The 24,830-nt window shown below is 40.0% G+C and overlaps 1 protein-coding gene and 1 long non-coding RNA gene across 2 annotated transcripts; both read right to left on the bottom strand.

Moving 5' to 3' along the window:
- Positions 1-504: 504 nt before the first annotated feature.
- On the bottom strand, positions 505-5,571 carry LOC131716677 (uncharacterized). The gene is made up of 3 exons (XR_009315568.1): positions 5,247-5,571; positions 4,684-4,714; positions 505-2,515 (listed from the first exon to the last, which is right to left on the bottom strand). It is a non-coding gene; the product is annotated as an uncharacterized LOC131716677 (long non-coding RNA).
- Positions 5,572-7,226: 1,655 nt separating this feature from the next.
- On the bottom strand, positions 7,227-11,583 carry LOC117435473 (UPF0711 protein C18orf21 homolog). Its single transcript, XM_034058657.3, has 3 exons — positions 11,435-11,583; positions 8,841-9,046; positions 7,227-8,569 (listed from the first exon to the last, which is right to left on the bottom strand). Exons 1-3 carry the CDS (start codon positions 11,450-11,452, stop codon positions 8,470-8,472), a joined length of 324 nt encoding a protein of 107 aa, XP_033914548.3. The 5' UTR covers positions 11,453-11,583; the 3' UTR covers positions 7,227-8,469.
- Between the last annotated feature and the right edge of the window lie 13,247 nt (positions 11,584-24,830).

The following is a 24,830-nucleotide window of genomic DNA, read 5'->3' on the forward strand; positions in this document are numbered from 1 at the left end:
AGGGTTGTGTGCAATATTTGATTCAAGCTGCAGAAGCACTGCTCTTGCTGGAATAATAAAGGCAAACAATAAGGCTTATTCTCCGTTTCAACGTCAACATTTGGTCTATGCTGGACATAGTGTCTTTTTTATATAGCGCTTTTCCTGTAGAACATCTCAAAGCGCTGTACATAGCATAAAATGCATCAGCAATTGTTAATAACATCACATATAAGGAGATATATATATATATATATATAGATATATCCATATAGATAGATATATATATATATATAGATACATCTATATAGATATATATATATGTACACTGTATATACAGAGTGAGAGAGAGAGAGAGAGATTATATATATATAACATTAGAAACAGCATTTAAAAAACCATAAAAGAGTTACCATAAAAAGGTCGCACTGGCGTAAAAGCCGCTCCCCTTTTTTGAGACTTCAATTTTAGGAAAACACCTTTTTTGTGTCAATGCAATTGATTTTTCCCCCCCCTTACATGCTCAACACCGATAAATAAAAAAAAATACACAGGTTTAGTTTGAAATAACCGTTGTTTGCAATATTTTATTACATTCATATTTTACAGTGTTTTTCGTTTTTAGTTAAACTGCTAGAAACTATTCAGTTTTTCAAAACTTCAAAATACTTGGTTCAAGTAAATTTAAATGCAATGTCAAAATAAATCAAAATAGACATAATACTACTACAGTACTGTAAATTCCAGTAGTAACAGTGTAAACCACCGATAAATGGTACTTGAATGGATTTATAGTAATAATCAACAGAGCGTAAAATCAAGTTATACATCCTACATCACATCTGTATTAACCTATTTTATTTTAGCTTGTCAAGTACCCAAACACTTCTAGAACATATCTTCTTTGCTTTACTGAACAGTTGCAGCTGCATTGGCTTTTACAAATTAGTTGTATTAATTCAAATTTAAAAGAAAATGATTAAAACAGGGCTCTTTGCATCAATTAAAAAAGCAAAATAAAAAAAAAGAATAAACTAAACAGTGCACCCTCTAACAACCAGTAAACAGAACATCTTATTGTGCATACGGTGAAGTACAATTGTATGAAACTTCAAGCTGTACAAATACATTCATTTTGTTTTGTTAATCAGAACCATACACATACTTTACAAGTGTTCCACTGCGTTACACTGACACACAGAACATGTTTTCAGTATGTATTCAAGTAATTAAAGGTACTCCATTCAAACAAAATGTTTTCTACCTCAGGCCATTAACACTTTCCTCCTCTATCAGCTCGTTTTTCTTTCGCCATGTTTAGGTTTGTCTGTTTCGTCTCCAGTCTTGTACTGTTTTTTCAGCACCGCAACTGCCATGACTGAGGGGTTAATTTGATATAGAGTTGTGTGTCAATCGCATAGGAATGGAAATCCATGTTCTCTAATTACTCTACCTAATGGAAGAATATAGAGATTGAAAAGAAGAGGGCCAAGAACTGAACCCTGCGGGACACCAGAAGACATATTAAACATATCAGAGTCAGCACCACCACAGGACACAGTACTTTTGGTTGTATAGATAACAAAACCAAGAAAGCACAATTCCACTTAGTCCAACACACTTATCTAGGCAGCAGTGATATCCAACAGAACAACTGTTGATGGTTTCCCATTATCTGCACTGATCAATAGGTTATCTGCACTGATCAATAGGTTATCTGCACTGATCAGGTCATTAACTATGCGTACCAGTGCTGACTCACTACTATGGGTTATCTGCACTGATCAGGTCATTAACTATGCGTACCAGTGCTGACTCACTACTATGGGTTATCTGCACTGATCAGGTCATTGACTATGCGTACCAGTGCTGACTCAGTACTATGTTGTTTCAAGAATCCAGATTTAATTTTTTTAAAGAGATGATTAGTAGAAATATAAATCTAGTATTTGTCTAGTAACAACCTTCTCCAGAACCTTGGCCACAAAAGACAAGTTTGATATTGGACGATAGTTATTTAAAGTATCAGGGTCTAATGAGGGTTTTTTCAGAATTGGTGTCACAGTGGAACGTTTTAATGCCGGTGGAACCACTCCAGAATCTAGAGAGATTTATAACTTTAGTAATTTGAGAAGCAAGACAGGTCGGAACATTGAACTACCAACTTAGATGGACAAGGGTCAAGAGAACAGGTCATGATCGTGAGTGAGTTATTATATCCACAATATCAGATGCTTCAACTACTGGCAACACAGAACATATACACCCTTATGTGCTACAGTAGAGGTTGTGACACTGTGGAGCACATCATGTGTAACACTACCTTCTACCTACCAATTACCAATGCACTGTGGCTGCTGCCTTTTTTCCTCCACCACTTTGTTGACTGTACTTACACTGCATGACCTTTACTTCTTTGCCATCCAGAGACCTTTAGTGACCTTTAGGCATCCAGAGACCTTTAGGCCAGAAATTCCCATGCATCTTGATTGCCTGGAGAGTTGGGTATACAGTCCTCAGGTTTGTCATCATCCTCCTGCAAAACAAAACTCCTTAGACATTTGCCATTACTGAAGTACTGCCCATAAGGATTGTCCACATTAGCCTGCAAGTACTCTGCTCTCTAAACAGATATTAATTTTATTGTAACTTATTTTAACTCCAATCCTTGTACATTTTCTTCCAGCAAGCTAAACACTAAAGTATACACTACATCCCCTGCCACTAGAACAAGAATAGATTCAGATGACCTACATCCTATTTAAACATGCCATACATCATTTTTGACAGACTGACACCAGAGCATCCTTATTTCTAAAGATTCTGATATCCTCAATGCCTGAGGGATATCAGAATATTGGAGAAGGACTTATTTTATGTACAGGCATTTCCACTATATTATATATTATATATTGGTTAGCTGCATTCTATCAGCCATACTTTAATCCCACACAACCTTTCAACAGACATCACCTTTGATTCAAATTCCTCAGCCACTTACCTGTCCTAATTCTAACCATTAACTTAAAAAATAACCATTAACTTAAAAAAAAAGCCAGATCCAGAATCAAAATGTGATATTTTTAATGGAAAAACTGTTGAAGAATGGTATGAAGATGAATTTCCTGAACTGGACAAAGTACCAGCAATTACATTTTTTTTTTTTTTTTTTAAAGAAAAACATCAGGGCACGTACAAGGGCAACCAAAGCAGCAGTCGCCAGTGTATACTGTTTTGATGTCTAAAAAGTACATTTCGCTTATACCATAAGTTCAGTTAAACCACAGCGATGAATAAATAAATAGCGTAAGCAGTCACATTGACAAAATTCAATGAAACGCCGACGCATTCGCATATTTCAAAATAATGCAGAATTCGGCATGACAAGGGGAGATGGAGAGGTTTCAGTTCTGAATGACTGCTTTTTAAGCATTACGAATGTTTGTTCACCACTGCTACACCCCGTTAGAAAATGTACTTTTCCTGCATTTTTTAAACGCAAGCCTGTGAACGTTCCTGTAATCTGCACTAGGGGTGGGAATTTAGAATAATAATAAATTCGAATATACCTAGAATAAAAGTTTTGAATACCCGAATACTCAACCTCTAATTACTCATAACAGTGACAGGTCTTTAGAACGTATTAGCAGCAACCACACATAGGGACGCACAGATAAATACACCAACAGCGAAGAAACATCTAAGGCATCAAATGTATTCAAAGTAAAAAATGAGAAATAAGAATACACAGCAGAGGGGTTTTAACTATAAAATGCAAAACTTTATAAAAATCTTCAACTGCATTTTTAAAACCTTTTGAAAACTCGTTTAAAACACACAAAATGACTGGTCACTAACAAAGCACAACAAAACGTTTGCTCAATAACATCTATGCTATAATATAGAACATAAAGACGAGATATACTATACCAGTACTTGCTGATTCCATAATATAATAATCATTTTTTTATAAGTCTGATTCTGGAATCAAGCCAATATCAGTAGGCGATCAACAGAACTGAAACAACAAAGGCTTAACATTGCCTGAGTAGTTTGCAGTCAACATCCAAATTAAAGTTAACTTAAAAAAAACAAAAACAAAAAAAAACTTTTTTTTCAGCCCGAGATGCATCACATCGCTGACAGTAAAAGATCAAATGCTTGTTTGTTTTTTTGCCACATTGTGTGTTTTCTTTCAAACTAGCATACGGTTGCTTGCATTTTTGAAGATTGAGCACTTAACTCGTTGATTTACAATTCGAAATACTTGTGCTGCAGAGATTACACATTGCAGTGTTCTCGTTTTAGTGAGGAGCAAGCTGTACCCCACGTGTAGAAGAACCCCAAAGTGTAGCCCATTATATTGTCCGAATAAGATGCCAACTTCAGCATCATACTTTGGACCCCGTTTATCAACAAGAGCAAAGGGATTATTAAGTTATACTTTGGAGTGCTGCTGCTCGTGGGGTAGGTATGGCTTGCTGACTAATTTTTTGTGTTTTTGCAAAGAGGAGACGATAACCTATCTAGGGATACCTAGATATTTAGTGAGCAAGGCGTCTAAGGGGGTACATGGGGCATCCAAAGACGTGCCCCCATGCGTTCCGTATTGGTTATCATGGGCTACACTTTGGGGTTCATCTGCTCGTGGGGTACAGCTTGCTCACTAAAATCTTAAGGTCACTATATATAAAACACACAAACCTTTATCAGACTAGGAGGGGGCTTCTCATAACTGGAAAGAAAAAAAAGACCAGTAAATGTATTAGTCATACATTGAAACACATGACAGTTTAACACCGGCATGAAAACCACGTTCTTGTATATTTTAAAGTGTTAAAATGAAATACCGCATATTTTTACTGTATACAAATTGTCAGATTAAAATCAAGTCTGTAATTTTAACCTGTACACATTTTGTTCATTGGGCCAGCAGATAACCTTAAAATGAGTTCAATTACATTAGTTTGTAATGAATGATAAAAACCTATACTACTGGATACAATTCTCATTTGTAATAATGTGATTCTACTTTTTTCCGAATACAAGGGCTCATTAATATTTTTAAAACAAATTCAAGTAAAAACGTAATCAATTAAAAAAAGGTATAATAAATTATACAGTTTTAGTTGAACAAAAATAGACATATCTCTGAATTAATTAGTTTGCTGCGTTGTGTGCAACTAGTAGTAGCGTGGTATATTAATTTATTTAAGAGAGAAAAAAAAACAGCACAGACTGCTCTTGACTGAAATAAGTGTGCTTACGTTCAACGTAATACAGAACCAAAGACGTAGAACAGTTTGTTTCCTTACAAGGTCTCTCTATATGTTTGATTTTCAGTACTTGGTTCAGTTTTTTTTGCTTGCTTCCTTACAGATCGGTCCAGATGCTTTAATGTATTTTCCTTTTGCCGTTTGATGTCTGTCCTGTCCTCTTGATCTCTGGGTCTTTTTTGCTCAGACATTTTTTTTTTTTTTTCTATTTGGCACTGCATTAAATTACACGACTACACTTTAACCTTCTAGTTAAGTTAAATACACTGAAACTGTCCCCCACTCGTCCCATCGCCACTGTTTATTCAAAGGGCAATACTTCCTCTTCTGTTGAACTTCTATAAAATACTAACGCGCCACCTGTAGGACAGGAAGAACAACCGAAGCACTGTACCTGTGCTGCTCATAAACCAAAAGTGTTTTGATTCCCTAGGGAGGCAACGAGTTGCTGTTTGGAAACATCGCTGGGAACCAATAGGTTAAAATACAATATGGTTGTATTTTCCATGATGGATGGTGGGAAGAAACACATATGGTCCCCTGTGAGATACTGTTGTTGTTACCAATGTTGCTACAAGGACTACACACATTGAATGTTAATATAGAGTATTAACTATAGGTAAGTGTGTGTAATCCTGTGAAGGGCTTCGAGGGCTGAGTGGCCTCTGATGTCCCAGAACCCCGAGAAGCCCTTAACAGACTTGATTACACACACACTTACCTATACATAATTATTTCTCATTTTTAGGAAAGCAAGGCTGTTTCCAAAGTAGATTGTGTGGCCAGTTTTTATTCTTTAGGTATCTATCTATGCTGCCAAGTATGCCTTTTTAGGGTGCGGAGTTCAGACACCCCCTCGTCTTTTCTTCTAACAGCCATGATACATTTTGACAGGTGGCTGTCGAGTTCTTCCACCGGGAGCTGCAGCGAATCTTTTTCCTCAGAAACACTTCTTAGTCTCTGAACAAGTTTAGGTCACATAATGTTCTCCTTTGTGTGTCTTTGTTTTCTTGTTCCTGAATAAAACTATCCACCTCAGCCTCACTGTCAGCTAGAAATCTCGAGTCTGCCATTTTTTCTGTTTGTTTAGAATTCTGACAGGGTTATGACATCACTGCCACGACCTGTAATTGATTACAGGCCATGGCAGTGGTGTCAGTCTTATTACACACACTTACATGGTAGTAATAAGACTAAGATTCACCAAGCTCTATGGGAGATACAGCTCTCCATATATAATCTAATTATTAACTAGGTATATCTTTGGTTGAACATTTTCATACATTAATTTAAAAACAAAACTGAGCTAAAGTGTGCTTTTTCTTTATTACCTAAATAAACACTGTACTTGATATTCTGTTTCTCTTCTTAAAACATTTTTGAGACAGTTATTTCCTCTCTTACTTTTCTCATGTGCAACAAAGAGGCTGGGTAACAGCTTTTAAACTTGAAGGGGTGATGAGTTCAGGGTCAAAAAACATTTTAATAATCAGATTCTTTGCACTGCAAACAATATTATGAAACCAGGGTGATTATCGCAGCTCTTGGGCAGGTGTTGCATTATTTGAGTTTAAAATGTGTGTTGTTTATATTTTCATCATAAAATCAACATACCTACATAACCCACATTAACCAGTATTATCTACCAGTATGGTAAGATATAAGCAAGTCACCATCCCCTTTATTTGAAATGAAACTCAGTGTCTTAAAGCACACTAGCAGACTATAAAGATGAAGACATATAGTTTCATAATGTAATCTATTTGTAATACATGACACTACAAATTTGCACATTTTGTATTCAGATACTTATTCATAGCTCTACTATATAACCATTCGTTTCACCACAATGCCCCCTTCAAATTAGTTAAATAAGTTCATATACTTTTGATTTAAATTAGTTTAACTTACACAGGAAGCATTCATTTGGATGCAAAGTAAAAGAAATGCATACGAGCAAGAAGAGAACATTTCCACAAACTTTTGAAGGTGGTTTACACAATTATTTATTTACAGTATGTATTACATTTTTTTAGAAGCAGGATAAGGATGGATCATTTTCTAAATGTACCCAAATAATTATCAGAAACAATAAACTTTAACACATATATATATTATATATATATATATATATATGATAAAGGAAAAGGTCACTTAGAAGACAATAAGCATTTTATTAAAAAGTATTTTAATAAAAAATGCACAGCATATTTGTTACTGTATTTCTTTGGTCACCCAGCAATTTTGGAATTACTGTAGTTATGTGACAAATATGTGACAAATCAAATCTTAAGGCAAACTACACCCTTTCAAAAAAACATAAACAATTTTTTAACCACAGGACCAGCAAAATCAGTTAAATATATAAGCAAAGTTAAAACCAGCTGTACTACTTACTTACTGTCACACAAGTTTGCGGTTATAACAAACAAAAAAACAAACTTGTCAGTGTGCTCTATCCTAAAGCCATTACACTGAGACTATAACTGCCTGGAAGCAGCTCCAAGTTTTAAACTTTTACTGTGAGAATGAGTAAATAAGTACATTATTTATATTGTACATAAACATTTTAAAGGATCCAGGTAGTTTCAGGAAATGATATACATTTGGATTAAAATATTAAATGACTATACTTTAACATTAAGCACAACATGCTTTTAAAAATATAGGGCCATATTCACAAAGGTTTAAGACTATTTTAAGGAATGTTTGTTCAAGGCTGTTTTTTAAAGCCTGTTTTGATTAACTAAAATTAAGATTGTAGCTCATTAAAGCTTTTTAGTAATTTTTGTTGTTGCTTATTCCAAAATTTCAAAGCACACAACAAACATTTTTTTAAACGATCACCTCAGTATTTCAGCAACAAACATGGTTTGTTTTGATGTTTCCATTTCCATCTCCAAACCCCTTTCAAAAACAACAGAAAACCACATCAAGGGACGCCTGGACAGGCCAGCGAAGATTACTGTCCAACAAAAGATAAAACTGCTAATGTGCAAATCAATCAAAGCAATGTTATTTTGCAATATGTTTGGCATTACGTTTGTTGACAGATGACCAACCATCTATATGAATTGAGCATCTTGATTTTTCTCCCAGCAAATCATTTAACTGAATCCAGGCCAAACATCTTGCCTGCACATAACTTTAATCTAAAAGTTCAAAGTGAAGAGAGGAAGTCTTGAAGGCCACCCTTTTTGCTGCTCTGTTTCTGTTAATGGTTCAAGAGCATCTTTGGATGAGAAAAGGAGAACTTCTTGGCACAGATGGGCTTAGTAGTAGGAGATGACGTAGCAGGCCCAGAAGATGTGGATCTGTCATAAAAATAAAAATAAATCAATAAAATCATAAACAATTATAAATGCAATGGTCGTCCTGCATTTATCCATTTCTTTTCAAACACTAGTGGCTCCAAGCATGGATCATTGTGGACCAGATTACAGGTTATAATTCTAATGGGTTGAATTACATATATCATTACTCTCTACCCATACCCAAGAAACTAGACTTTGGCTTTCCAAATGCAAATAAAAAAGTACAACTTGGCTTTTTAAAAGCATTTATATACTGAAATATAAAAATGACCTTGGGGTTGTGGAAGGACTTTTCCCTTTTGCCCCAGACTTTGTGCGAGATACACTTCCTTTTCCAGTGGATTGTGGTGTCCTCACTGCAGCTCTGTGTTTACCAAGACTGTTTGGTGTGTTACAATTGTGTGAAAATGCAGCCAAGAAGTCTTTGTTGACCCCATTGTGTCTTGAAGTCTTGCTACTGCTGTAACAGGTGACCAGCTAGGAGGCAATACAAAAGCGAATTAGTAACAGAAATGCAGAATGTAAAAACAAACATGAAACAGATAGAAAAGGATTGAGCAGACTGAAACTGAGCTCCTTAAGAGGTTAAATAGAGTTTTTCTACGGTTTCGCCAAGAATTTTGACTTCCTTACTTTGTAAAGTAACAGATTGTAAAAGACCTACAATTTCTAATTAGGAAAATAACTCGATAATGTTGTCAGTTGACCCATATCCCTTCTAATAACTCATATTGGTAACTGAGTGTGAACTGTAAAAACATTTGTAATTGGGTCATCTAAGCAAAACCACATCATAGATCTTCTGAGCTGTAATTTTATGAAAAGATTGTGCTTTTGACAAACAAATCTCATTGTACAACAGAGCTTTGATCTGTCACCAGGGAAAGGAAACTGTTTCAAATGCTTTTCAACTGTATTACCTGGTACAAGAATACTTTATTATGCACCTGGTTACTAAGATCTTATTGCGGTTAACATCTCAAACATGATTCAGTTACAGTACCTCCCATTTCTTTATCATTCCCTTAGATACAATATAATGGCTACTTGAATGATAACCTTTTCTACTTCAGTACAGCGTAATAGCGGTTACTATTTATATTTAAAGTTAAATTAAATATATAGTCAGCACTCGGATAGCCGTTACCCAGATACACGTCAGTCGTGGTTTGTATTACTAATAAAACCAACCCCTATTATATGTATGTAACAAATGAATGCACTTCCCCGTCACACGCGATTTCCGACTCTGTCATCAGTTTTCTGATACAAAGCTCATCTCTTCAATGTTACAATGTAATTGTTTATCCATCACAGCCCGCTTTTATTTCTTTATTTGTCGCATTCCAAATCAGTCTGTCTCTATTGTGCAGTTACACAGCGCTTCCTCCAATTTCACATGACAAAAATGCAGCAAAAACAAAGTGAACAAGATTATTATTATTTTTTATTTGTTTATTTAGCAGATGTATTATCCAAGGCAACTTACAGAGACGAGGGTGTGTGAACTATGCATCAGTTGCAGAGTCACTTACAATTACGTCTCACCCGAAAGACGGCGCACAAGGAGGTTAAGTGACTTGCTCAGGGTCACACAATGAGTCAGTGGCTGAGATGGGATTTGAACCGGGGACCTCTTAGTTATAAGCCCTTTTCTTTAACCACTGGACCACACAGCCTCCTATAAGATGTAAAAGTTAATCATTAAACAGTTTTAGATACTGTGATGCATTTTTTTTATCGTGCATTTTCATTTGCAAGTGAACTGTGACATTAGGGCTTATCGAGCACTATATTCTGATATTTTATATACTGACTTTGGATAATGTTTTAATTCTGAAAACTGGTGTTGTTGTTGTTTGCTATATTGCATTGCCTTGTATGTTTTACGCAGTTCTTTGCATGGGTAACATTTTTATTTCATTTTGCTGTTGGGTCGTTAATGTGGAATTTTACATACTGCGACAATATGTACCGGATTTAAAAATATGTACTGTATTACAGTCCACGTATCCACAGTCGCCTCTTTTGGCAAGTGATATTTTCAGAATCATATTGTTCTGAATTAAAATACATCTATTGAAAATATAGTACTGTACCAACAAAACCAACTACAGTACATCTAAACAGAAGCCTACTTATTTTAAAACACAGTCCTTTAAAACAGACAAGGGTTGGAATGTGCCAAAATGAAATAATCAGATATGCATCACACTCGTTTTTTCACTGAAGTCCAAACTTTATAGGGGCAGTACCCATTACTGAATACAGATAAACACTTTACAGATAAACACAAACTATTGTTGAATTCCATAATATAACATGTCATGTTCTTTTCTCCTATCAAAAACTGAACATTAAATGACCAAAGCATGATTGATACTAAACATTCTGAAGTACTGGCTAATTATTTGTTTATTTAGCAGACACCTTTATCCAAGGCGACTTACAGAGACTAGGGTGTGTGAACTATGCATCAGCTGCAGAGTCACTTACAATTACGTCTCACCCGAAAAACGGAGCACAAGGAGGTTAAGTGACTTGCTCAGGATCACACAATGAGTCAGTGGCTGAGGTGGGATTTGAACTGGGGACTTTCTGGTTACAAGCCCTTTTCTTTAACCACTGGACCACACCGCCTCCTAATCAAAATGAATATAAATATGGGTGCACTATTAAGACTTAAGAAACAAATAATGGCAATCATCATCTCTACCCTGCTAAACCCAATGCCATATTGAGTCACCTTTCATAAGCACTAAATTCACAGGCACCAGCACTTTTAAAAAAGTAAAAAGCATGCAAAAAGCATAAATGTATGTTCTGTCCAATTAAGATAAGACACACAAGTTAAAAGAAACTCACCGAAACAAAAGTAGCCATGACCAGTATCAGAGTGGAAGCCTGAGCTGTTCCTGAGCAGAGCAGATAAAGTTGATATCAGAACTTTGCTGAAGTCTGAGTGAATCCTGCTGCCTGGTTGTCTATTTATATAGTGAAACTTTGTGCCAAATAACCACCACATTCGAAGGCCTTGTGGAAAGTTAATTCAACTGCCACTCTGTTTTAGGAGCGAATACTATTTCCCAGCTCAAGGCGATAATCTTTAAATGAATCAATTTGAACCAGACAGATGTTTTTGCCTGAGTGAATCTTTATATGGGTAAACACTGCCCAACTGCCCTATACGTTTGTAAGATAGATAGTAGTACAAGCTATTATTACAGTTATTTAGACAGGGTTACAACATTGATAGTACTTAAATGGTTAATTTTAGTACATCACATTTCTACCCTAGTTAGATCAACTTTTATTGGTACTGGAAATGCCCTAAGGTTCAGCTGACTATGACCAGACAATACTGGGCTTATTAAAAGTTCGCTTCATAACCTGATGTACCCTAACGTTTTAATGGGTTTGCCTAATATGTTACGATTTAAAAAGACGTTGTTGATACATACAACCTAGTTTTCAGCATTTGAGGTCAAATACCAAAAATGGCGGACAAAGCAAAAAAAGCAAAATATATTTCGGCTGAGGATCGTGTCAAGACATTTCCCAAAGAAACGTTACATGCAGATGGAAGTACATTGTTTTGCACATCTTGTAATGTGACTTGAGAAAATATGATCAATCGTTATTTCGCTTCAGAATCACGCATTAAACGAAAGGCTAATACAAACGCTGCTAAACAGAACGTAAAACAAATTACAGCTTTCAGAAAACAAACTTGAACATCACACGGACAATTATTACTGCTGGTTGTAGCCAAGTTAAATCAGTACTGCAGGTAGCCTACGATCCAGCACAGCCACCTCGATTCAAACAGCGTGCTGCTTATTTTGTTTAACGCAGTTAGAATTTTTGACCCGAATAGGCACGTTTTCTTTCTTTTGACTCGGTACAATGTATGGGCAAGTCTTCACACCACAGAGAGAATGTCAACAGCCTATTTAATGGCCGATAAAAAACTGCGCCGGCTGCCTATTGGCAGCCGACGCACCAGCTGCCCAAAGGCAGCCGGTGAAAAGATTCAGTTTGGCACCCCCTAATCAAAAGGGGGGCCAACAAAAACCAGCCGTTAACTAAGCCAGTAAATTAAATTAAACGTTCAAAACAAAGGGGGGGGTGGTGCAGAGCACGCCACCCAGAGCCCACTGGTCGACAAAAGTCGTCATGTCGCCAGTGGACTCCGCGTCGGCGTGCTCCAACGCCACCCGGGAACGGAGGAGGGCCCTGAACATGGCCCCACAGTCAAAGAGACCCTCCCCGGTGATCTTACGCTTCCTGGTCTTGTAGATGGTAAGTTTGCCAAGAGCCAGGAGCAGATTCACCAGGAGGTCTCTCTTCCTGGTGGAGCCACGAACAGGGTGCCCGAAAATAAAAAGGGTGGGGGAAAAATGCAGCCAGAACTGCAGCAGTAGGTTCTTTAGGAACAAAAAGAACGGCTGCAGCCTGGCGCAGAGGAGGTAGATGTGGAACACCGACTCGGACTCGCCGCAGAAAGGGCATGCGGGGTCCGAGTCGGTGAAGTGACGCAGGACCTCTCCTGACGCGAGCGCTCCGTGTAGCACCCTCCAGCCCAGGTCCCCAGCGCCTCTGGGGACCAGCGGGGAGTACAAAGCCTCCCACTGGGGCCTCTCGCCCTCCGGGGGTCGGAGGGGCTCCCGCCAAGCGGTGTCCCGGCGGGAGACGAGGGCGAGGAAGTGGAGGGTGTGGAGCGCCATCGCGTACAGGGTCCTCCTCGACACGGAACGAAGGGGGGTCGAGGAGAACTGCGAGGTCCTGCTCAGGTGATTCTCGAGGGGAGGCTGAGGGGGAGCCCGATCCTTTGGTTTGATCAGCAGGACCGGAGAGCCGGGGGTAGGGAGGGACGATGGCTCCCCGGTCCTGAGGACCCCCTCGAGATACCCGACAGAGTCTGGGTGCAAAGCTGCTTTGCACTCCCGGATCGCCCGGCGGGCCGTTCTGAGGGTCCCCCGAGTCGCCCTGGCGACCAGCGACTCGGGAGTCAGCCACGCCGAGCGTTGGTGATCCAGGAGATCCCAGACTCTGGTCACCTTGGCCGAGATCAACAGGCTCCGCACCGCGGGGGATTCCAACGCCTGCGCACCTAGATGGGGGTTGTGCAGCAGGGGCTCCAGAAGGAATTCCTCCCCCTCGGTCGGAACCGCGTCTCGGCCGATGTCGAACATGCTCCGGGTCTTGAGCAGGTCCCTGTAAAAGACCGGCAGCTCGGGGAGACGGATCCCCGGGAGGTCGAGCCAGAACAGCTGCCGGTCGTAGCCCAAGCGGTGCAGCTGGCGCAGGAAGAGGGAGGCCAGCGCGCACCACTGCGGGGCCGGGTCCGCGTACAGGTATCTCTGCAACAGCAACAGTTGGGGGATGTTGCATGCTTGCCTTTAACAAATTACAAACAGAAGTAAAAAAAAAATAAAAAATTAGAAAGGCAAGTTTAAAAAGGTTTGAGACGGCTTTTAAAAATATTCAGATTCCCTGATCACTTTTGGAAGAGCATGGACAATGTCAGGCGACATTTCATTGGATCATTTAGTACACATACTTTAATAATTTTTATATAGCGCCTTTCATAGTAGACCACCATCACAAAGAGCTTTACAAGATACGAGACTAGTATATGAACTATGCAGCAGCTGCTGAGTCACTTCCCACAACGTCTCACCCGAAAGACGAAGCACAAGGAGGTTAGATAACTTGCTCAAGTCACACAATGAGTCAGTGGCTGAGCTGGGATTTGAACCAGGGACCTCCTGGTTACAAGCCCGTTTCTTTAACCACTGGGCCACACAGCCTCCCTTCTTTAAATTCATTGGTCTTATTTCATTTCTAAATAACTATTTGGCCCAAATTTGTTGTAAAAATAGTACGTGTAATTAACAAAACAGAACGCGTAGTGTATCACAGTACTCCGCATAGTAATTTATTTGAAACGTGTACTAAACAGCACACGTTTCTGACCCAGATGGCCTTCCATACAGTACTACGCGTAGTAATTTAGTTGAAACGTTTAAACAGCACACATTTTTGACCCAAGTGACATTCCATATATATCGGACTTATGTCTTCGTGTGTGATTATGTCACTTACCAGCCCTGCTGCTTCCTTCCCCCGTGCACGCTACAGTATGAACACACTCAATTATAGGTCTGGAGTATTGAATCCAATTCCAGACACTTTTCAATCCCAGCAGTTAGGTTTTTTTTTGTTTTTTTTTTATAATCCCGGGATTCCATTTTTGTAACAATAATATCGTGGTTTTGCTTTCCGGTGTGGAGGCGTATGGTAATGCACTCACGCGACAAAGGAGTTCTTCAACGAATTCAATAATAATGAAAAAACACATACAAGCATTGCAAGTAAAAAAGTAACAGTCGTGTCGCACCAGCTCCAGCATAGAACAAGTGAGTGATTTCACTATCTAGGACGGCCCAGCTGCCTGCTCAACTAAATAATACGGTCATTTAAAAACGTAAAGGTAGATAAAACACTGAACTGAAAAAACTACTAACAATGAACATTTAAACTTAACTAGTAAAAACTATACATTTTTACAAGAAGCAACATCATACAATGACAATCTAATGAGTTTCTTTTTTTTTTGTAGCCCACAGACTGCAGTCACCACCGCCTTGCTATTTAAATATGTAACTTTGCCATGTGCGCGCTCAACGCTCACTCACTGTCAGCAGCCAAGCTGTATATTCATAGTTAACCTCGCCCAACAGAAAGTAAACGTACACCAGTACGGCTGTGGTTTTACTTGAAAGGAGATTCAACATTGTTGATTTGATTTCTAAGTCACAAAGTACAACAACGTGGTCAAAAAAATGCGCTGTCCTCCATTACAGACTATTTCTGGCGTATCCCCTGACGAGAGCTCGCGCACCCCAGTTTGAAAACCACTGTTTTAGAGTGATCGGAGGTTAATTCTAATCAAGCCTGCAGAAATGAACATTTCCACATATTGATCATGCATGCTGTGCAGTAATGAATTGTTCTTTACCCCCAGGAGAATGAAAACAAGTGAAACAACTGCAGATATTTGCATGTTAACGCTATTATATATTATCTCTAAACAACCGTGCATAAATATTTCATTTTTGTTTAGCAGCGCAAATATTACAGCCTGACTAGTTCCAAAATTATCATCAACCATGCAGCTGCTTTTTAGATTGGATACTGTCTTTTGATTCTGTGCATCCAAAGACTTGTTATTAAAAGATTTAAGAATGACTGTTCAGTATTCTGTCCTAAACCAGCAGTTTATCAGTCCCAAACTATTGTGACATAAATTATATATTAGAGTGGGGAAAAAATAATTTGTGTGACAGGCTGCCCGGGGTAAGGAGATTCAGTCAGGATGTGCAGGGAAAATAAAAGACTTTTAATTAAACAAAATACACAAAACAAAAGGCACAACGACCAACCAAACAGACAAACACAAAAACAGGCTCTAAACAAACTATACCAAAAATAACCACTCACTCTCACAAACACTCACCAACTAACATACCCAACCACTCCCTTTTACAGGTGCCTGGGCTAATTGGGCAATTCGCATCTCATTAGCCCAGGCACATTCCACACATTCCTCACACAAACTCACTGAACCACACCCCAAACTCACTCTAAACAATACAAAAAAACACAAAACCACCACAAAATAGGCTGCACCCCATCACACACCTCCCCTCCTTGTGCGCAGCACAACATGGCCACCTCCCCCCTTAGTCCCAAAATCGTCTCTTCTGGTGCTGGGGAGAGGGCAGAGGCTTCCCCTGGCCCACAAGCAGTCCGGTGGTCCCAAGCAAAGATAGTCCGGCAGCACCAGGCCATAACAGCGGATCCTCGGGAGGCGGCAACGGACCCTCGGGAAGCGACAGCGGCCCCTCAGGAGGTGACGGCGGCAGCGGACCCTCGGGAGGCAAACTTGGGAGGGGAGCCCCTGGCCATGAAGGCGGCAGCGGGAGCTCCACTTCTCCCTTGTACTTTGTAACTGGTGACTCCCCAGGCGATGCGGAGCTCCAGGCAACCCCAGGCAAAGCAGGACCCTTGGCGACCCCAGGAGAAGCAGGACCTTCGGCGACCCCAGGCGAAGCAAGACCCTCGGCGACCCTAGGAGAAACAAAAGCAGAGCAGCAGGCAACCCCAGGCGATGCGGAACAGCAGGCAACCCCAGGCGATGCGGAACAGCAGGCAACCCCAGGCGATGCGGAGCAGCAGGCAACCCCAGGCGATCCAGACGTGGTATCCCTGAGCGGAGTGGCTGTGGCATCCCTGGGCGGTGCGAGGCACGCATCCTTGGGCAGTGCGAGGCACGCATCCTTGGGCGGTGCGAGGCAGGGTAGGAGCAGTCCTTCCCATGACGGTGGAGGTGGAACCAGCAAGTATTCATCCTCTGCTGGTGGAGATGGGAGCGGCAAGCAGTCCTCCCACGGCGCTGGAGACGGAACCAGCAGGTTTTCACCCTCTGCTGGTGGAGGTGGGAGTAGTAAGCTGTCCTCCCACAGCGCTTGAGACGGAACCAGCAGGCATTCACCCTCTGCTGGTGGAGGTGGGAGAGGGGCAAGCAGTCCTCCCACGGCGGCTGAGGCGGAACCAGCAGGCATTCACCCTCTGCTGATGGAGGTGGCGGAGGCAGAGGCAGCTCCTGCTGCTCTGCTCCTGGCGGTGGTGGAGACAGAGGCAGCTCCTGCTGCTCTGCTCCTGGCGGTGGAGGTGGTGGAGACAGAGGCAGCTCCTGCTGCTCTGCTCCTGGCGGTGGAGGTGTCGGAGACAGAGGCAGCTCCTGCTGCTCTGCTCCTGGCGGTGGTGGAGACAGAGGCAGCTCCTGCTGCTCTGCTCCTGGCGGTGGAGGTGGTGGAGACAGAGGCAGCTCCTGCTGCTCTGCTCCTGGCGGTGGAGGTGTCGGAGACAGAGGCAGCTCCTGCTGCTCTGCTCCTGGCAGTGGGGGTGGCGGAAAGGCTGCCAACTCTTTCGGCAGTGGTGATGGGGCTGATGCTGGCCACTCAGAAAGAGGCTGTGGTGGTGCTGGCTCCTTCTGTCATGGCAGCTGGGCTGGTGTGCGCCGCGCTCCCTTCAGCAACATAAATAGAGGCTGCTGGGGGACACCAGCATCCTGCCCTTCTCCCCCCCCAGAAAAATTCAGGGGGTTGAGCCTGTAACTCCTCCCCTTCTGGCCCTGGAGACGGCAGTAATGGCTCTTCCCCTTCTGGCTCTTGGGACGGCAGCGGTGGCTCCTCCCCCTCTAGCTCTCGGGACGGCAGCAGGAAGTGAACCAGCAGGCATGCTCCCTCTGCTGGTGGCAGCGATGGAGGAAGAGGCAGCAGGTAATCTTCCCCTGCTGGTGGAGGTGGCACCGACTCCTCCTTCTCGGGCTGTGGACGTTCGGGCTCCTCCCACTCGGGCTGTGGACGTTCGGGCTCCTCCCACTCGGGCTGTGGACGTTCGGGCTCCTCATAGTACCGGAAGGGACAGGCAGCAAACTGATGTTGCTGGTTACAGAGGGGGCACAACAGTGGTGACCTACAGCTCCTCGGGTACCCGGCCCTGATGTACTCCTCCTCCTCCCTGTCCCTCGCTTCCCGGTCCTTCTTCCACCTCATCCTGTCTTCCTTTTTTCCTTTTTTTTTAAAAACAAAACAAACAAAAAAATCCTGCACTCCTGCTCCAAGTCTCCAGAGGCGCTATCCCACTTCTCTGACACCATATGTGACAGGCTGGCCGGGGCAAGGAGATTCAGTCAGGATGTGCAGGGAAAATAAAAGACTTTTAAACAAAATACACAAAACAAAAGGCACAATGACCAACCAAACAGACAAACACAAAAACAGGCTCTAAACAAACTATACCAAAAATAACCACTCACTCTCACAAACACTCACCAACTAACATACCCAACCACTACCTTTTATACAGGTGCCTGGGCTAATTGGGCAATTCGCATCTCATTAGCCCAGGCACATTCCACACATTCCTCACACAAACTCACTGAACCACACCCCAAACTCACTCTAAACAATACAAAAAACACAAAACCACCACAAAATAGGCTGCACCCCATCACATTTGTTAATCAGATTATTCTGCCTTTAGTTTTATTGCAGCTTGGTACCATTCAGTAGAGTGAAACTTGTAAAGGGTTACTTGATCTGAAACCTCCAGACAGAAGGGGTACAGTTTTTAAAAAAGGTTGAAAACCACTGAATTATAGCCGATGACTTAATACATTAATTAGTTGGCACACTTTCTACAGAGACTGTACACTTTACCCCATGCCTCTTCCAGCAAAAAAGTACTTGCAGTTTTGGCAGATCCACTACTTGACATAATTAGTCAATGTTTTTTTGTCTATAATGTACAAATATAATATAATGTATAATACAAATCCATTATCCTTGTCGAGTAGTGGTTAAGGCTCTGGACTCTTGACTGGAGGGTTGTGGGTTCAATCCCCAGTGGGGGACACTGCTGTTGTACCCGTGAGCAAGGTACTTTACCTAGATTGCTCCAGTAAACACCCAACTGTATAAATGGGTAATTGTATGTAATGTGAAATAATGTATAGTGTGATATCTTGTAACAATTGTAAGTTGCCCTGGATAAGGGCATCTGCTAAGAAATAAAAAATAATAATAATAATATTACGGCTTTGACTACTGCATTGTAGACTTCTACTGAGGGACAATAAGACACTGAAAATACTAACTAATTGAAAACTTAATTTAAAAAATGTGTAAAATATGAAATTATTGCCTTTTTACTTACCCGCTATGGATTAATGTGTCCACCTGAAACCAGACCGCAAAGGATAGTGTTTTAAAATAGTCTTTAAGTGAGTTGCACAGGATAAGGGCGTCTGCTAAGAAATAAATAATAAGAATGGATCATTATAAAGTTCATGAAGTTGGCCTACATTTTTTAAAAGCTCACACTGATCAGTAAAGATACCATTTTACAGTAAGCCGCAGTTCACAAATACCAGTGGAAAATGAAAGGAGATACAGTATAATCTCTTTAAAAATAATATGTGCTGCTTGATTTTCACCATCTGTGTAAACAGTTTTTAAGAGATGTAAACTGATAGATATTATTATTATTTATTTCTTAACAGACTCCCTTATCCAGAGCGACTTACAATTGTTATCACATTATTTTTACAAACAATTACACATTTATATAGTTGGGTTTTTACTGGATCGAACCCATGACCCTCCAGTCAAGAGTCCATAGCCCTAACCACTACTCCACACTGCTGCCCTCTTTTTATGCTATAAATAGTGTGAGTTACACTAAAAATGACCACTGACATTTTCAGCTTGGCAATGTATGCAAGTGGGGAAAACATGCTTAAATTAATCTTCTGCTGTTTACACATCACAAAACAATGATAGCATTCATGTTGTCATGTTACACTTCAGTTATATCAGGTTAGATTGCAGAGAGTACTGTAAAGTGTATCCAGAATTAGATGTTACAGAATAGAAAAAAACATTTTCTGAGTAATACATTATGCTATGGTGACTAAATCAAGGCAGGTATAAATGAATGAATCAACCTCAGTCTGTGTCAATATAGTTTACAGGTGGATTCAATATATAATTCCAGTACAAAGACAAACTTCACCAACCATTTCCCTGTTCAAGTGATGAAGTCAAACCACTCCAAGTTTATGTCAAACCTAAATATGTCAATCTGGCTGGATAGATTGCTGTATATAGTAATTCTCTGACCCACTGGCAGTTTTCCACATTTCCTGTTGCCACTCTGTGCTACAATAGATAGCAATATGCATGTATTTCTTGAGGATCAGGTGCACAAACCTCTACTGTAGCAGTCTGTGCCCTGGGCTGTGACTCAGGTCTGGGCAGTTGTTTTGATACAAATCATATAGAGGCCTGTATATTTTTTCAAACATGGCAGAACAAATTAACTATTGCCCACAAACACAGACATTCACCATCCTATATAACCATAGAACATGGGTTAGAAGTCCCAAACTCTCTTTGCATCCACAGTACTAAGCAGTTAGCATTTTTGGAGTTTTGCAAAAAAAATTGCTGAAATAAATAATAGTATCTATTTTTTGTAACTTTTTTCCTCATCCACAAAAGCAACATTTTTTGCTACAAAAGATTTTGCCTAAAATTCTTTGTTTTTGAGAAATTTATAGAAATTATAAATTTTCATTGGGGTATGTAAACTTTTAACTACAACTGTATATATATATTGTAACGACCCTGGATCTGCTATAACCGGGTTCAGGAAGATTCTGTGACCCAGAGTCAAAGGTTCAATTGCAGCAGGTATTCAGGGATGGGAGAATCACCACCAATCAAGCTCGGCTTGCTGCGTGAGCGAGACCTGGTTGCAACATTGTTGTCAGAAATCAGGAGATAAGATGTTGCAACAAATCAAGGGATCGAGAGCGGGAAGCCGTGCATGCTTGTGATTGGTGGCTGGTGCACCATGGGTGGGGGGGGTGGCCTGAACGGAGGGGGGGGGGGGGGGGGATAAGTAGTGGGCTGCTGAGATGAACAGGTGCTGCAGAGATTAAAGAGAGCTGGTGCTGAGATGAAACACAGAGCTGAACAACAGAGAGAAAGGACCGCGATCGTGTAAACACTAAAAAAAGCACTTTGTTTTGATGACTTACAGGGCCACCATACTTTGCAGTACAGGCTTGAAACCATTGGATAGGGGAGGGACTGACGTTCACTTCCTGATAGTTGGGTTTTTTTTTTGCGTGTGACGTCACTGAGAGAGGCATTTAGTGTCTAAAGGGTGGAGACAGTTTACAGCAGCCCGCCAGAGGCAAAAGTAGAAACAAAACATCACAGGAACTCGTTTAGAGCTAATAAAAAAAAGTGGAAACACTGTAAATCTGATGAATTTGACTTATAATTATATTAGAACATTTATTCTGCCTGTAACAGGGGGAGATCTATGATGACTATCTGGCACATGCGTGATACTGCAGGAAGAGGGCGGCAGTCTCGCAAGATCTGCCTGTCAGTCATGGCGATGACACAGAGAGGTGGGGAAGAGGGTGTGTAGGCTTTCCCTCTCTCTGAGTGGCTGAGAGGCGGGCCTTGGGAGATTGTTCGGCCCATAAGTACTGCGCTTGGTTATGCATTCGGGTGGCCGTGTTTGGGAATATACAGTGACGCTGGAGGAAGCCCGGCAAGCCCGGCTGAGGGGGACAGCCTGCCTTAAAATAATTTAAAAAATAAAATAAATAATTACGTACCCGAGGGGACGTGTGTAGTTATACGAGGAACTCTGACCACCCCAGGGTATAGAAATAGCTGAACGTAGGTCGGAGGCCCGTACTGACCGGCTTATTTATAAATATTTATTTTGAGAAAATAAATCAAGAGTAGTGTCCATTATTGCTTATAAAGACCATGAGAATAAATTATGTCATTGCAATCACTCAGGTGAAACAATGTCTTGTAATTTGCCCAGACATCAATATTTTTCAACAAAACTTTCAGGAAGTATTGTAAGGTCCCTCAGGTCATAGAATAACACATTTTATACAAGTATCTGTAAGCAGAATACATAATAAAAAAAATACTTAACTTTAAAAACAAAAAAACAAAACGAAATATTGTGTTAAAAAAAAAAGCGAAAAGTTTGTATGGTTTCTGAAGTACTTTAAAATGTTCCCCAGAGTGTACTGAAAAAAGGACACCATTTCCAAGATGCTATTGTGAAATATAGATTTTTAGTGAAGTTTTATAGGAAGAGAGTCATCTGCAGCCAAAAAATACCTGGCCCTGGGGGAGCATCCCACTGAAAAACGGTTGTCCTGAAAGCAGCTACTTTATATTTAAGATATCCGCATATCCGAAATTAACCCTTTCAGTCCTGAATTACTTTTGTCAAGTGGAAGAATGCGAAATTAAGTTATGTAATGTAAAAACATGAGAACAGGACAAAAAAAAAAATCCTGTCAGTACTTTAAGAACTCTAAACAGTGCTATGATGCACAAGTAAAAGTGAGCAGTGATAATTGTACTAGTGCTAACAAGTGGTAAGATTTTTTAACTTCTGTAAGGATAGTTAAGGCGACTGTTAGGGCTGGGTGGGGTAATGAAATGATAGTACCAAATTCCAACTTGGGAACATCTTATTGCAATATTAATTGCTGGTAATTGTTTTGTGAAAGCACTGTCAAGATATATATATATATATATATATATATATATATATATATATATATATATATATATATATATATATATATATATATTAATGAAAATAATTTTCTGACATTGATTTTTTTGGAAGCAGAAAAAAAAGAATAACTTTAGGAGAGTCTCCCCCTAGAATCAAATATGCCCTGGGTATGAAAGGTCCTCACAGGAGATCCTAGATAGTCCTGGTACAGTTGTAGGCAGCCATGAATGTAGCGTCTCATGCGAAGGTCTGGCACATAGTAAATGGAACTGTGCATTGCTTGTGGATGGAACAGTGGAGTCATTGTGGTCCAATAGTGTGGCTGTGGGCAGATGTTCACCCTCTTTATTATGCTGGTCCTGCATGACTGGGGGCACAACTGCCTTATTATTACCCAAAATATGCTTGGTGTCTCATTTTATAGTGTCAAAAATTCAAATGTTTACATTGTGAATTAAACTCTGATTTGGAACTCCAAGGCTGTAATCCTCATTTCATGACACTTCCCACATTTCTTGTGAACATTCCTCTTTCTCATGTGAATGGCAAATGATTTTAAAGAAAACCTTGAGTTTTTCTTGCTGCACAGTCATTGACGTCTTTAATAGTACAGTACATAGTCGTTGTAGAGAAGCTGTCGCTATTGTTTTTGTGCCATTAAAATTCTCAAATTCAGTAGTGTGTGAGTTCGTAATGGGTCCGTGAATAATACAATTTAAATTATAATATGAAATAATATACAGGCCGAGTATAAAATAGTATTTCAGTTCTGTAATAGCAAACCTACATTAAGACAGCTATGATCACTCATGTTTTCAGTTATTGTCCCTTGGGTTTGATACTAAGCGTAACCTTTCATTAATCCAGTAAAGTTTTTAATCTGTCAACATGATGGCACATTGTTATACCTGAGCTTCTTTTAAAATAAAAGAGAGGGGGATAAAGAGGTTGGTCTGCCACACTTCACTTGCTCCATGGAACAGTGGCATTTTCTGCAAAAGGAAGAGGATGAAATACCTTTGAAGATGTTGGTATTTATCAAACTCTCAAGACGTACAAACCAAGCTAAAATGTGTTTACATTGGGGTCATTCCATACTAAACTTAGTATTATAGAAAAATATAATTAAAAAATGCAGTTATGCATATACATTTTAAGTATGTCAAGCATTTTTTATAATGGTAAATGGGACATTCTGGTGGAGTGATTTTCAGTTTAGCATTGCACAAAATCCTGTTTCTCTTGATGAATAATGATTTATATGCAGTAAAGTGGATAATTGTTTTGGTGTTTGTTGTCAACATTTTTTTTTTCAGTAAAAATTCTGTACTGAAAATGTGTATTCCTTATGTTGCCATGTCTGTCAAAAGTTTACAGACGTTACCAGACAATTTAATCATTATTTATAGACATGAATTGATTTAATATTAGTATCATATGAAAGTCTGTCTTTAGACTCAAGTTTTTCAGTGCTGATTTGCATTGTGTATCCCTGTTTCTTTATTTGTATTACTGGTCAAACTTTTCAATAGCAATGTCTGTCCAAAACAAATAACGTATGTAACAACATTTAGATCCTGTGCATTTAATGAACAAATACAGTTGGAAGATTCAAAAAGCCACATGTATTATTGACTTATACAGTAGGATGTGTGACATAAAACAAGGACTTAGTCTTTCACATGGCACTAAGAATATGAAAGGTATGTTGTCTGTCTAAGAATTTACATTCGTTATAAATGTTTCATAAACTGTTCTGTGGTTATTAGTTTTGATTCATAACATGCCTGAAAAGAGTTGTGTGATATTTGAGACATTTTAAGAGACATTATTCATGTTATTTTTTATAGACAATGATAATTCCCACGCTTGAGCTGTCATGACTTCACTGATCACTTTGACAGACTTGCTTAACACTAGAACAGCCGAATTTTCGAACTACCTAGAACCACCACGTGGGTCACTTTGACCCATACATTTTTAAACTGCTTTGTTATGAAAATGAAAGACATACTATTGGGTACAACTGAAAAGTTTTATTCATGAACATCATATC

This window comes from Acipenser ruthenus, chromosome 3 (assembly GCF_902713425.1).
Source record: "Acipenser ruthenus chromosome 3, fAciRut3.2 maternal haplotype, whole genome shotgun sequence".
In the NCBI taxonomy this organism is placed as follows: Eukaryota; Metazoa; Chordata; class Actinopteri; order Acipenseriformes; family Acipenseridae; genus Acipenser; species Acipenser ruthenus.

Coding starts and splice junctions, on each gene's coding strand:
- LOC117435473 (XM_034058657.3), bottom strand. Junction 8,570..8,840: donor AGTCCTTCCACAACCCCAAG/GTCATTTTTATA, acceptor TTTTTATGACAG/ATCCACATCTTCTGGGCCTG.